The sequence below is a fragment of the Bos indicus genome, chromosome 3 (genome assembly GCF_029378745.1).
Source record: "Bos indicus isolate NIAB-ARS_2022 breed Sahiwal x Tharparkar chromosome 3, NIAB-ARS_B.indTharparkar_mat_pri_1.0, whole genome shotgun sequence".
Taxonomy (NCBI): Eukaryota; Metazoa; Chordata; class Mammalia; order Artiodactyla; family Bovidae; genus Bos; species Bos indicus.
The window spans coordinates 66,827,522-66,842,800 of NC_091762.1; the positions used below are offsets into that span (position 1 = coordinate 66,827,522).

The window sequence follows — 15,279 nt, forward strand, 5'->3', positions numbered from 1 at the left end:
TTTAAATTCCTTATTACTCCTTTAATTTTTATTTTTATAACCTATTATTACCTTGCAGAAAAAAGACCCTGTTTTTAAAGCAAATTTCATATATATTTTTAATAATTTTTGTGATTTTGTTTTTTTTTTAATATTGTATTTTTGAGAATCTAACCTCTACTCTAGATTTTTAATCTTTGCTTTTTGGTATTTGTTATCAATTTTGTACCTTTAAGAATCCAATCTTCAGTACCCATTTTTACTTAGGAGTGTGATTACTGGCTTGATTGCCCTCTCCCTCTTTTGACTCTTCTTTTTCTCCCCCAGGTTACCTCTATCTCCTCCCTCCCCTTCTCTTCTCTACTTAACTCTGTGAATCTCTTTGGGTATTCTGGGCTGTGGAGAACACTTAGGGAACTGATTACTGGCTAGATCTGTCTCTCTCCTTTTGACTTCCCCTCTTCTCTTCTTGATCAACTCTATCTCCTTCCTCCCTCTTCTCTTCTCAATGTAACTCCATGAACCTCTCTGGGTGTTCCCAGCTGTGGAGAGCACATAGGGATTTGATTACTGTCTAGTTTGCTCTCCTCCCTTTTGATTCCCCCTCTACTCCACCTGGTCACCTCTATCTCCTTCCTCCCTCTTCTCTTCTCCATGTAACTCTGCAAACATCTCTGGGTGTCCCTCACTGTGGAAAATCTTTTCTCCATTAACCTAGATGTTTAATGATCTGTGCTATATGGATAGAGAAGTCTTGAGGCTACTATAAGAATAAGACTGAAAACCAGAGGCAGGAGGCTTAAATCCAAAACCTGAGAACACCAGAAAACTCCTGATTCCAGGGAACATTAATCAATAAGAGCTCATCCAAAAGCCCTCCATACCTACACTGAAACCAAGCTCCACCCAAAAGCCAGCAAGTTCCAGAGCAAGACATACCACGCTAATTCTCCAGCAATGCAGGAACATAGCCCTGAGCTTAAATATACAGGCTGCCCAAAGTCAAACCAAACCCATAGACACCTCAAAACTCACTACTGGACACTTCATTGCACTCACCAGAAAACAGACACAAGCTTCCCGAACCAGGAAACCTTGACAAGCCACTCGTCCAACCCCACCCACAGGGAGGAACCTCCACAATAAAGAGGACCCACAAACTTCCAGCATACAGAAAGGCCACACCAAACACAGCAATCTAAACAAGATGAAAAGGCAGAGAAATACTCAGCAAGTAAAGGAACATGATAAATGCCCACCAAACCAAACCAAAAAGGAGGAGATAGGGAGTCTACCTGAAAAAGAATTCAGAATAATGATAGTAAAAATGATCCAAAATCTTGAAAACAAAATGGAGTTACAAATAGTCTGGAGACAAGGATTGAGAAGATACAAGAAATGTTTAACAAGGACCTAGAAGAAATAAAAAAAGAGTCAATCAATAAAGAATAATGCAATAACTGAGATCAAAAACACTCTGGAGGGAACCAACAGTAGAATAACTGAGGCAGAAGATAGGATAAGTGAGGTGGAAGATAGAATGGTGGAAATAAATGATGCAGAGAGGAAAAAAGAAAAAAGAATTAAAAGAAATGAGGATAACCTCAGAGACCTCTGGGACAATGTGAAACACCCAACATTTGAATCATAGAAGTCCCAGAAAAAGAAGACAGATTACTGTACCCAGCAAGGATCTCATTCAAATATAAAGGAGAAATCAAAAGCTTTAAAGACAAGCAAAAGTTGAGAGAATTCAGCACCACCAAACCAGCCCTTCAACAAATGCTAAAGGACCTTCTCAAGACAGGAAACACAGAAAAGGTGTATAAACTCGAACCCAAAACAACAAAGTAAATGGCAATTGGATCATACTTATCAATAATTACCTTAAACGTAAATGGGTTGAGTGCCCCAACCAAAAGACAAAGACTGGCTGAATGGATACAAAAACAAGACCCCTATATATGCTGTCTACAAGAGACCCATCTCAAACCAAGGGACACATACAGACTGAAAGTGAAGGGCTGGAAAAATATATTACACAAATGGAGACCAAAAGAAAGCAGGAATAGCAATACTCATATCAGATAAAATAGACTTTGAAATAAAGGCCGTGAAAAGAGACAAAGAAGGACACTACATAATGATCAAATGATCAATCCAAGGAGAAGAGATAACAATTATAAATATATATGCACACAATATAGGAGCACCGCAATATGTAAGGCAAATGCTAACAAGTATGAAAGGGGAAATTAATAGTAACACAATAATAGTTGGAGACTTTAATACCCCACTCAAACTTATGGATAGATCAACTAAACAGAAAATTAGCAAGGAAACACAAAATTTAAATGATACAATGGGCCAGTTAGACCTAATCGATATCTATAGGACATTTCACCCCAAAACAATGAATTTCACCTTTTTCTCAAGTGCACATGGAACCTTCTCCAGGACAGACCACATCCTGGGCCATAAATATAGCCTTGGTAAATTCAAAAAAATTGAAATCATACCAAGCATCTTTTCTGATCACAATGGAGTAAGATTAAATGTCAACTACAGGGAAAAAAAAAAATATATATATATTAAAAATACCAACATATGGGATTCATGTTGATGTATGGCAAAACCAAAACAATATTGTAAAGTAAAAAAAATTTTTTTTAAATACCAACATATGGAGGCTAAACAACATGCTTCTGAATAACCAACAAATCACAGAAGAAATCAAAAAGAAATCAAAATATGTATAGAAATGAATGAAAATGAAAACACAACAACCCAAAACCTATGGGACTCAGTAAAAGCAGAGTTAAGGGGAAGGTTCATAGCAATATAAGCTTACCTTAAGAAACAAGAGAAAAATCAAATAAATAACCTAATTCTACACCTAAAGTAACTAGAAAAGGAAGAAATGAAGAACTGCAGGGTTAGTAGAAGGAAAGAAATCATAAAATTTAGGGCAGAAATAAATGCAAAAGAAAGAAGACCATAGCAAAATAAAGCTAAAAGCTGGTTCTTTGAGAAGATAAATAAAATAGACAAACCATTAGCCAAACTCATCAAGAAAATAAGGGAGAAGAATCAAATCAATAAAATTAGAAATGAAAATTGAGAAACCACAACAGTTCATTTCAGTTCAGTTCAGTTGCTCAGTCGTGTCTGACTCTTTGTGACCCTATGAACTGCAGCACGCCAGGCCTCCCTGTTCATCACCACCCGCGGAGTCCACCCAAACCCATGATCAAGTCGGTGATGCCATCCAACCATTTCAGCCTCTGTCATCCCCTTCTCCTCCTGCCCTCAATCTTTGCCAGCATCAGGGTCTTTTCCAGTGAGTCAGCTCTTCGCATCAGGTGGCCAAAGTATTGGAGTTTCAGCTTCAACATCAGTCCTTTCAATGAACACCCAAGACTGATCTCCTTTAGGATGGACAGGTTGGATCTCCTTGCAGTTCAAGGGACTCTCAAGAGTCTTCTCCAACACCACAGTTCAAAAGCATCAATTCTTCTGTGCTCAGCTTTCTTTATAGTCCAACTCTCATATCTACACATAACCACTGGAAAAACCATAGCCTTGACTAGACGGACCTTTGTTGGCAAAGTAATGTCTCTGCTTTTTAATATGCTGTCTAGGTTGGTCATAACTTTCCTCCCAAGGAGTAAATGTCTTTTAATTTCATGACTGCAATCACCATCTGCAGTGATCTTGGAGTCCAGAAAAATAAACACTGTTTCCACTGTTTCCCCATCTATTTGCCATGAAGTGTTGGGACCAGATGCCATGATCTTAGTTTTCTGAATGTTGATCTTTAAGCTAACTTTTTCACTCTCCTCTTTCACTTTCATCAAGAAAAAACGAAGAAATACAAAGGATCATAAGAGACTACTATCAGCAACTAAATGCCAATAAAAAGGACTACTTGGAAGAAATGGACAAATTCTTAGAAAAGTATAACTTTCCAAAACTGAACCAGGAAAAAATAGAAAATCTTAACAGACTCATCACAAGCACCAAAATCGAAACTGTAATCAGAAATCTTCCAGCAAACAAAAGCCCAGGCTTCACAGCTGAATTCTACCAAAAATTTAGAGAAGAGCTAACACCTATCCTACTCAAACTCTTCCAGAAAATTGCAAAGGAAGGTAAACTTCCAAACTCATTCTATGAGGCCACAATCACCCTAATACCAAAACCAAAGATGCCTTGAAAAAAGAAAACTACAGGCCAATATCACTGATGAACATAGATGCAAAAATCCTTGACGAAATTCTAGCAAACGGAATCCAACAACATACATCATGACCAAGTGGGCTTTATCCCAGGGACGCAAGGATTCTTTAATATCTACAAATCAATCAATGTGATATACCACATTAACAAATAGAAAGATAAAAACCATATGATTATCTCAATAGATGCAGAGAAAGCCTTTGGCAAAATTCAACATCCATTTATGAGAAAAAAAAAAAAAAACTCTCCAGAAAGCAGGCATAGAAGGAACATACCTCAATATAATAAAAGCCATATATGATAAACCCACATCAAACATTATCCTCAATGGTGAAAAACTGAAAACATTCCCCCTAAAATCAGGATCAAGGCAAGGGTGCCCACTCTCACCACTACTATTCAACATAATTTTGGAAGTTTTAGCCACCGCACTCAGAGAAGAAAAAGAAATAAAAGGAATCCAGACTGGAAAAGAAGAAGTAAAACTCTGTTTGCAGATAACATGATCCTCTATATAGAAAACCCTAAAGATTTCACAGAAAATTACTGGAGCTAATCAATGAATATAGTAAAGTTGCAGGATATTAAATTAACACACAGAAATCCCTTGCATTCCTATCATTAAAAATGAGAAAACAGAGAAATAAAGGAACAATTCTATTCACCATTGCAATGAAAAGAATAAAATACTTAGGAATAAACCTATCTAAAGAAACAAAAGATTTATATATAGAAAACTATAAAACACTGGTGAAAGAAATCAAATATGACACAAATAGATGGAGAAATACACCACGTTCATGGATCGGAAGAATCAATATAGTGAAAATGAGTATACTACCCAAAGCAATCTATAGATTCAATGCAATCTCTATCAAGCTACCAATGGTATTTTTCAGAGAATTAGAACAAATAATCTCACAATTTGTATGGAAATACAAAAAGTCTTGAATAGCCAAAGCAATCTTGAGAAAGAAGAACGGAACTGGAGAAATCAACCTGCCTGACTTCAGACTATACTACAAAGCTCCAGTCATCAAGACAGTATGGTACTGGCACAAAGACAGAAATATAAATCAATGGAACAAAATAGAAAGCCCAGAGATAAATCCACACGCCCGAGGGTTTGGGGGCAGGAGGAGAAGGGGATGACAGAGGATGAGATGGCTAAATGGCACCACTGACTCGATGGACGTGAGTCTGAGTGAACTCCCGGAGTTGGTGATGGACGGGGGGCCTGGCATGCTGCGATTCATGGGGTCGCAAAGAGTCGGACATGACTGAGCGACTGAACTGAACTGATAGACATCTTATCTTTGACAAAGAAGGAAAGAATATACAACGGAGAAAAGATAATCTCTTTAACAAGTGGTGCTGGGAAAACTGGTCAACCACTTGTAAAAAATGAAACTAGAACACTTTCTAACACCATACACAAAAATAAACTCAAAATGCATTAAAGATCTAAATGTAAGACCAGAAATTATAAAACCCCTATAGGAAAACATAGGCAAAACACTCTCTGACATAAATCACAGCAAGATCCTCTATGACCCACCTCCCGGAGTAATGGAAATAAAAGCAAAAATAAACAAATTGGACCTAATTAAACTTAAAAGCTTTTGCACAACGAAGGAAACCATAAGCAAGGTGAAAAGACAGCCTTCAGAATGGGAGAAAATAATAGCAAATGAAGCAACTGATAAAGAATTAATCTCAAAAATATATAAGCAGCTCCTGCAGCTCAATTCCAGAAAAATAAATGACTCAATCAAAAAATGGGCCAAAGAACTAAACAGACATTTCTCTAAAGAAGACAGATGGCTAACAAACACATGAAAAATGCTCAACATCACTCATTATCAGAGAAATGTAAATCAAAACCACAATAAGGTACCATCTCACGCTGGTCAGAATGGCTGCTATCAAAAAGTCTACAAATAATAAATGTTGGAGAGGGTGTGGAGAAAAGGGAACCCTCTTACACTGTTGGTGGGAATGCAAACTAGTACAGCCACTATGGAGAACAGTGTGGAGATTCCTTAAAAAACTGGAAATAGAACTGCCATATGACCCAGCAATTCCACTGCTGGGCATACACACCAAGGAAACCAGAATTGAAAGAGACACGTGTACCCCAATGTTCATCGCAGCACTGTTTACAATAGCCAGGACATGGAAGCAACCTAGATGTCCATCAGCAGATGAATGGATAAGAAAGCTGTGGTACATATACACAATGGAGTATTACTCAGCCATTAAAAAGAATACATTTGAATCAGTTCTAATGAGGTGGATGAAACTGGAGCCTATTATACAGAGTGAAGTAAGCCAGAAGGAAAAACACCAATACAGTATACTAATGCATATATATGGAATTTAGAAAGATGGTAATGATGACCCTATATGCAAGACAGCAAAAGAGACACAGATGTAAAGAACAGTCTTTTGGACTCTGTGGGAGAAGGCGAGTGTGGGATGATTTGAGAGAATAGCATTGAAACATGTATATTATCATATGTGAAACAGATCACCAGTCCAGGTTCAATGCATGAGACAGGGTGCTCAGGGCCGGTGCACTGAGATGACCCTGAGTGATGAGATGGGGAGGGAGGTGAGAGGGGGGTTCAGGATGGGGAACACATTTACACCCATGGCTGATTCATGCCAATGTATGGCAAAAACCACTACAATATTGTAAATTAATTAGCCTCCAATTAAAATAAATTAATTAATTTAAAAATAATAATAACCCAGCAATCAATCCCATTCTGGGCATATATCCAGAAAAGATGAAAACAAAACTCTTTAATTCAAAAAGATACATGCATCCCAGTGTTCATATCAGCACTATTTACAATAGCCAAGACATCAAAGCAATCTAAGTGTCCACTGACAGATGAATGGATACAAAAGATGTGATATGTATATATACATATACACACACACACACAATGTAATACTACTCAGTCATAGGAAAGAATGGTATATTGCCATTTGTAGCAACATGAGTGGAAGTAAGACAGATAAAGAAAAACATGCTAATATCTAGAGACTGGCATACTGAGTGAAGTAAGTCAAAGACAAATATCATATGATATCACTTATAAGTGGAGTCTAAAAAATTATATAAATGAACTAATATACAAAACAGAAACAGACTCAAGGACATAGACAACAAACTTACTATTAGCAAAGGGGAAAGGGAGGGAGGGACAAATTAGATGTTTGGGATTATCAGATATACACTACTATACATAAAACAGATAAACAACAGGGATTTACTGTATAGCACAGAGAACTATATTCAATATCTTGTAATAACCTATAATGGAAAAGAATCTAAAATATATATCAATATATAACTGAATCACTCTGCTATACATCTAAAACACAATATTTTAAGATCAGCCCTACTTCAACTTTTCAAAAATAGTTAAACATTTTCCTGTTAAAAAAAAAAAAACCTGGAGGTTTAGAAAAGTTGACTTGGCTTTCAGGCCTAAAAACTAGTAAGGGATAAGGGTCAAGTGTTCTTTTTACTTTTATATATTATCTTCATTTTCATTATGCTTTTGATCACTCCACAAACACTTTTTACCTTGAAAAGTATAATTGACTATAAATGCAAGCAAGACATAAATAAGCATTAAGTTCCATAAAATTAAGACATATGACTTTTTTAAATAGTATGATCTTACCTAAATCAGTATCTCGAATTCCCATGTACAATTCAAGAAGATCATCAACCTTTCCAATCGCCTTTTCCTTGGCTTCAGAAGGCTTTATTGAAGAAAAGAGAAATAAGACATTTTTACATGCAATCTCTTGAATATTGAGGCACACATGGGGGAAATCTGAAGTAGAGCCAGTTCCTGGTTGTGTACTTCAGCTAATTTTAATGGAAATATATCTAGAATGTGCCCTGTAATTCAATACAAATCAATACAGTAAATACTTATTTTTAGTGTTTGTGATAAGTATTATAGATTCAAAGAAGAAAAACTAGGAATGCTGTCTCCAAGTAGCTAGCAATCTAGAAGGGAGAGAGATGTGAAAAAAATAGCTATTTAACCACAATAAGGACAATTTCTAAAGGATGTCAAAGGTACAGAGGCATCATAGGGGCAATAAATTTTTTTTATTTATTAATTTATTTTTGGCTGTGCTGGGTCTTCTTTGCTGTGTGTGGGCTTCATTAGGCGAGGTTCAAGGGCTCAGTAGTTGCAGCTCATAGACCTTAGAATTATGGGCTCAGTAGTTGCAACACTCAGGCTTAGTTGCCCCACAGAATGTGGGATCTCCCCAGAGCTGGGATAGAACCCAGGTCCCCTGCATAAGCAGGAAGATTCTTAACCACTGGACCACCAGGGAAGTCCCAGTGGAAGTAAATTTAAATCTCTAAGAGTCCAGGAAGACTTCAGAAAGGTGACTTAAGAACTGTGTTTTCAAAATTAACTGGTGTCAGATAAACCAGGACAGATAGAAGACAACAGAGACATGAAGTCTATGTGGGGTCACAGAGTCTGATAGAAAAGTACAGCAAGTTAAAGGGACTGCAAGATATCCCATGTGACATGACTAGATCTCAAGGGGTCCTGTGTGCCTTGAAAAGGGCAGAGCTCACCCCAAGAGTAAAACATCCTAAACACATACGTCTAATTATTTGTACAGTAGTCACCCATCCTTATCTGTGGTTTTGCTTTCCTCCTCAGTTACCTCAGTCAACTGAGGTCCAAAAATATTAAATGGAAAACTCCAGAAATAAACAGTTCCTAAGTTTTGAATTATGTGCCATTGAGTAATATGATAAAACCTCACACCATCTGCTCCATCCCAGAACCCCCAACCATCAACATCATCTGCTCCTGAGATCCAACCTTCCCCATCATCACAGCTAGATGATCCTCCTTCTGACCTAGAGTAAGAAGGCTAATGCTACGTCACAATGCCAGCGTCATGCGCCTCACTCCATCTCATCACACTGGCATTTTATCATCTCACATTCGCACAAGAAGAGTGAGTCCAGTAAAATAAAATCTTTAAAGAGAGAGACCACGTTCACATAGCTTTTATTATAGTACATTTTATACTTGCTCTATTTAACTATTAGTTGTCATCAACTTTTACTGTGCCCAATTTATAAATTGAGCTTTATCATAGGTATATATGTACAGGAAAAACAGTATACACAGAACTCAGTACTATCTACAATTTCAGGCATCCATTGAGGGGTTTGGAATGTGTCTGCTGTGGATAAGAGGAGACTACTGTATGCATTCTTTATCAATTACATATATAATATGTGTATTAAGGGTACCAAAATATTTTTGTTCTTCCTAACTATTTAGTAAAAGTTTCTATGAAAAAACATGATCACATATATTTTATTGTTCTTTAAAAATCTTGGTTTAATATTTGGTAAAGTCTGGTTCTATGTTTATTTTAATATTTGGTTTTAAATCACTTCAGAGCTGGGAAAAAAAACTGCCCAAAGATATTAAATGCGTGACCATAGGTACAAATATTGAATTCAAGATTAAGTTGCAAAAAATTCATAATACTTTGAATACTGCCATAAATATAGGTTGTTTTGTATTCTCAAAACTTATTTTAAAATACATTTTACAATGGACAGGGAGGCCTGGCGTGCTGCGATTCATGGGGTCGCAAAGAGTCGGACACAACTGAGCAACTGATCTGATCTGACACTAAAATTTTATTTTTATTTCCTTGAGGATATTATTACAACTTTCATGTACTTTTATTTATATTAACTAGGCCTTTAAAACAATGAGACAAGAGACATGATATATCACTCTTGACTTATTTACAATGTATTTTGAATAGTCTGTGTAAAGTGACAGGCTATGCAAAGTAACTTAGGTATTTATCTTTGCATTTATACAGATACATTGCAGGTTATTGCAACAAGTATCAGTACTCCTCACACAAAAATGGCCACCAAGATCTTACTATTCTAAACAGCTCTTGATTTCATCAACCCTCTTCCATTCACATTCTGATTGCCTGGGTTCAGTCCTAATTGTTTTTAATTGAAATATAATTGACATATACTATTAGTTTCAGGTATACAACATAATGATTTTATATGTGTATATACTGTAAAAAAAAAAAAATCACCACAGTAAGTCTAGTTACCCATCACTACACATAGTTTTCTCTTCCTTGTGATGAGAACTTTTAAGATCTAGTCTCTTAGCAACTTTCACATATATAATACAGTATTATCAACAATAATCACCAAGCTGTGAGTCCACTCTCAGGACTTACTTATAACTGAAGGTTTGTACATTTTGACCCCTTTCATCCATGTCACCCAGCCCGCCTGCCCAACTCCCTGCCTCTGGCAACAACCAATCTGCTCTGTTTCTACACAAGGTGTGGTTTGTTTTGTTTGGAATGGGAGAGGGGGAGATAATAAAACTGAGGTCATCCAATATTTGTCTTTCTCTGACATATTACACTATTGTTCAAGTCCATCCACATCCTACAAATGGCAGGATTTCCTTCTTTTGACTGAATAATACTCCCTCGTCTTTTCTTATGTGCAGAGATTTCCTAATGGGTCTCCGCACCTGTAATCTTCACCCTCACAAATCTACCCTGTTCAGCATTCCATCCCTAGAACCAAGGGATTTTTCTAAAACACAAAACCGACTTGCTGCTCCCCTTGCAATCTTTAAATAGCCACCCGCCCCGACCCTTAGCATTATTTACAGACCCTTCACGCCCTGACCCAGGCCTCTATCTCCAGTCTCAACACCTCCCACCAGATACTTTCAGCAGCCACACTCCAGCCTCATAGACATTTACAAGGTTCCCATATCCGTTATCATTTCATGCCTAGAACACTCTTCTCTCCATCTGTGACTAACTCAACTATTTCTTATGGAGGCAACTCTCCCAATTTCCCCCTTTACTGATTCCTAACTATAGCTCATCAGCTAGCCCCTTCCTTGTGACATTACAAAACAATCTGGTTTTTAACAGTTTATTTTCATGCCTCTTCCCTTTAAAGGAAAAACAAGGTCTTTAATCACCTTTGTGTTACCAGCCCCTGGACTGTGCCTGTCTCAACAAACACACACCAAGTAACTCATGCAAGTGGAGTATTGTTCAGTTTTCAGAATTTGTGCTAGGTGATGAGCTAGCTGCATGGTTTCAAATCTTTACTGTTTGAAATTAAATCATAGGTATTAAATTTGTATCAAATTTAATATTAGTGCCAAACTAGTTTTTCCCCCCCTTTATTATGAGCTATTTTAATTGCCCTATTTCAAGAAACAGGCTATGCAAATAGGAAGAGAGATTTAGAGTTTATCTTGGAATGAATCTTTCCCACCTCCTCAGGCAGATCTTCAGTTATTCTTTTTCATTCCAGCACCTGATACACAACTGCTGCTCATAAATAAACAGATATATGTGATCCACGTTAACTGTTAGAAGATAGCCTCCCTCCTGAAGTGACATGGACTTTTTCCTGCCGACTCCAGTTTCTATGCAAGCAGTTTGAAGGTCTGTGCTTTTCCCCTCCCAGCCTCCACTGCAGAGCACAGCTGGGACCCCCAGCTCCTTCCCCCCTCTTACAGATTCCTTTCTTCCACCTAGGTGTGTTCACTTGTTCAATGAACACTTACTGGCCTTCAGCAGTATGCCAGGCAGCAGGCTGAGCACTGAAAAAGTAAAGACTCTGAAACGACCAGGAGTTACTGCCCTGGGTTTTTTCACAAACCTCATCATCTCTCACTTTCAAAATGCTTCTGGCCCTCCCGGCCCTCTCCGCTGTCACCAGCCTCCATTTCAATCTACTCATTCACCCAGGAACAAGACACCCAACTCGGAATCTTCCTCTGGAGTCCCCAAAACTGACAACATCCTAGGTGACTCCAACGTTCAAGATGACAACCTTGGCCTCATGGTTCCTTAAGTATCTGCTCCAACAAACCACACCCATGACTGACCCTGACATCGTCCCCCACAAGCTCTGGATCCTACAATAACAGCCTCCTTACCATTCATCTGTCTCACTCTTTTGTTCTTCAAGCAGTTGGACGCCCTAGGACAGTACATATACACAGACACGTCCCTCCCACCTCAGGCAGGCAGTCTGGAGCTCAGAAGCCTGCTGTCCTGCCTCCCCCACAGGAGGGCTTCATCACTGCTGTCTTCCTGTGGTGAGCAGGCCTGCCATTTGCCACTTTGAATCCTCACCACTGCTGCCCTCTTCTTCTGCTTTCCTTCCCTCCATTCATCTCTTCTCCTGGTGTTTTTCACTTAAATACTGACCTTTTCATAGACAGTCAATCAGCAAAACCCTTCCTCCCATCAAGCATAAATGAATCACTCACTAATTCATTAAATTCAAAGATCTGAGCTCCTCTGAAGTGTCAGGCATTGTTCTAGGTGCTGGAGATATGGCAGTGATCAGGACAGATGAGAACAAGACAAGGAACAAAAAGGAAACAAAGATCCAATGAGGCCCAACAGGTTCAGCGCCTTAGAGAAAATAAAGGGTAAGGAAGACTGGGCAGAGGGCAGGTGGCAGGAACTGCTATTATATTATGCTCAGAGGTTAGACAGGGTGGGACAAAGACAGAAATTGAAGGCAGCAAGGGAGTAAGCCATGCCCATAAGCAAGGAGTGCATCAGCCAGACATACCACCTCATACAGAGGTCCTGAGATAGGGATGCATTTAGAGTGTTTGTGGACAGTAAAGAGACTCAAGTGGCTGAAGCAGGAGGAGGCAAGAGGAGAGAGAGATGAGATCAGAGTAGAAACACACAGTCAAATCATGCTGGTCCTTCTGAGGATGTTAGCTTGTTACTCTGAGGGAACCCCCTAGAGGATTTCCAACAGATTGTTACAGAAAAGTAACAATCTCATTTGTATTTTCAAAGGATAACCCTAGTTGCTGTGTGGGTAAAGAGGGTAAGAAGGCAAGGGAGAGAGAAAGCAGGAAGCATGAACTAGTGACCATAATAGTTGAGATGAGCTGTTGCTGCCTTGGGTCAGAGTGGGGGGCCAGAGGTGGGGAGAAGTTGGTCGCTCTGGTCTGCTGTGGAGGTGGAGCCACCAGGATTTGCTGATGGAAGGGGTGTGGGACATGAAAGAGGAGACCAGATGATTATCAAATGCTTTGCCTGAGGAGACTGGTTTTCATGAACATCATCTTTCACTATCAAAATCTCAAATCTGTTTACTCCTACAGGTGGCTCAGTGACTTTTTCTTAGATCTCAGAGAGCTTTGGCTGATTTAAGTTTTTAGGCAGTCCAGATGTCTGTATACTCTAGAAAAAACTGACTGCAGGTAGCTGAGGACTGCTGTATCACAATCTCTCCTCACGCACTTAGTTTCTGTATTTCCTTCTCAAATGCCTTCAATAACACTCATATTGTCTAAGTAGACAATGAATTAAAGACCATGCCTTAATTAGAATACAAAGCCTTTTACTTAATCTTGTGATTTTACCTTTATTTTCAGCTCTGACAAACATGAATGTTCATGCATTTCCAAGCCGAATAAGGATTAAGTGAACCTAACATACCACTTCCTCCACGGTGGCAGGACCTTTCGATCTCAGACGAAGTGTCTCCCTTCCCGTACCAATCTTTCCTGTTGATGACTTTCCAGCTTTTGACCTGGGCTCCATATCTATAAAAATACAATGGATAGGGAAAGGTACACATATTAAGAATTTCAAATGATGGCTATAAAAGCTAATGGAGTTTCCACCATAAATTTTTGTACAGTTATTGTAAAATTTTATAAAATCTGATAGAATTTCCCAAAATAAATTCACCTGTCATCCATTTTTCTCATGCAAGAGTCTCTCAAATGATAGAGAGGTATGGGAGGTCTGACTACAAAAAAGAAAAGGGAATATGTGAAATGTGCTGATGGGAAAGACTGGAAGTTACAAGGAACAAAAATTAAAACAGTTGGTTTTATTCTAAGAGTAAAGAAGTCTATGTGGCATGAAGGCAGAGGTTGGTGTGCAGCTGGACTTCATCAAGGTTATGAAGAAGGGAAAGAGTCATGTCTTAATAGAAGACAGGGATGGAGGCACCATTATTTGAGGACCTACCTTCTGATTGACACTTTAAATACAAAATCCCATTTAATTCTCACACTAACCTAAGAGGCAAGTTAGAGCCATCACTTTACAGAAAAGGAAATTGAACTCAGTAGAGATTGGAAGTGAAGTTTTAGTCATTCAGTTATGTCTGACTCTTTTTAACACCCTGGACTGCAGCCCGCCAGGCTCTTCTGTCCATGGAATTCTCTAGGCAAGAATACTGGAGTGGGCTGCCACTTCCTTCTCCTGGGGATCTTCCCACCCAGGGATCAAACCTGGGTCTCACATTGCAGGCAGATTCTTTACCATCTGAGCCACTAGGGAAACAATTGGAGCTGGGATTCAAATCCAGGTCTTGTGACCCCAAAGTCTGTATGCTTTCCTCCACAACACTTCACCACCACACCTCTTGGAAGCACAAGGAATACATTCAGAGGTGGATGGATGAGATAGGCAGGCTCCTCAGGAGGCTAGGAGCAGGTTCCCAGGAAGGAAGTCCTTTCAGAAGGCAGGAGAGAACAGGGAGCATGATGGAGCAAGAGTTCACGATGGTGCTGCTCCTTTCTATGTGTGTGTTTTATTTTGGTTGTGTTTTTCCAACATACCAAGAGTCATCCCTCAATATCAGACAGTAACATAAATGAGTGAAAGGGTAGAATGGAAATGGAGGATGACTCCCAAGAGGACCCTATCTAGGCCACTCCAGCGACTGCCTGCCCTGTCAGAAAGTAAACACTGCGTAGACAGATCTCCTGTTTGTTTGCAAAGAAAATGAATACTGTTTTGTGCCAGAGTTTTAACTTTTAGCAATTAAATCAAACTTTAAAACAACACAATGACAAAAATAAAAGATTTGTGGATCAGGTTCCAATCACAGGCCACCAGTTTTGAACTCCTGCGGGTATCCCCCCAGTCCTCTTGACTGAGGACTCTGGAGCAGCAGTTTGAGGCAAGGATGGA

General features: G+C 38.9%; 1 protein-coding gene across 2 annotated transcripts in view; it reads right to left on the bottom strand.

Moving 5' to 3' along the window:
- The window catches only part of GIPC2 (GIPC PDZ domain containing family member 2), a 99,812-nt gene that overhangs the window by 20,335 nt on the left and 64,198 nt on the right, over positions 1–15,279 (bottom strand). For both annotated transcript variants that reach the window (XM_019957230.2, XM_019957229.2), the window contains 2 exons: positions 13,789–13,895; positions 7,920–8,001 (listed from right to left, as the gene is read on the bottom strand). In XM_019957230.2, coding sequence (XP_019812789.1) covers positions 7,920–8,001; positions 13,789–13,895 — 189 coding nt within the window. The remainder of the gene's footprint in view (positions 1–7,919; positions 8,002–13,788; positions 13,896–15,279) is intronic.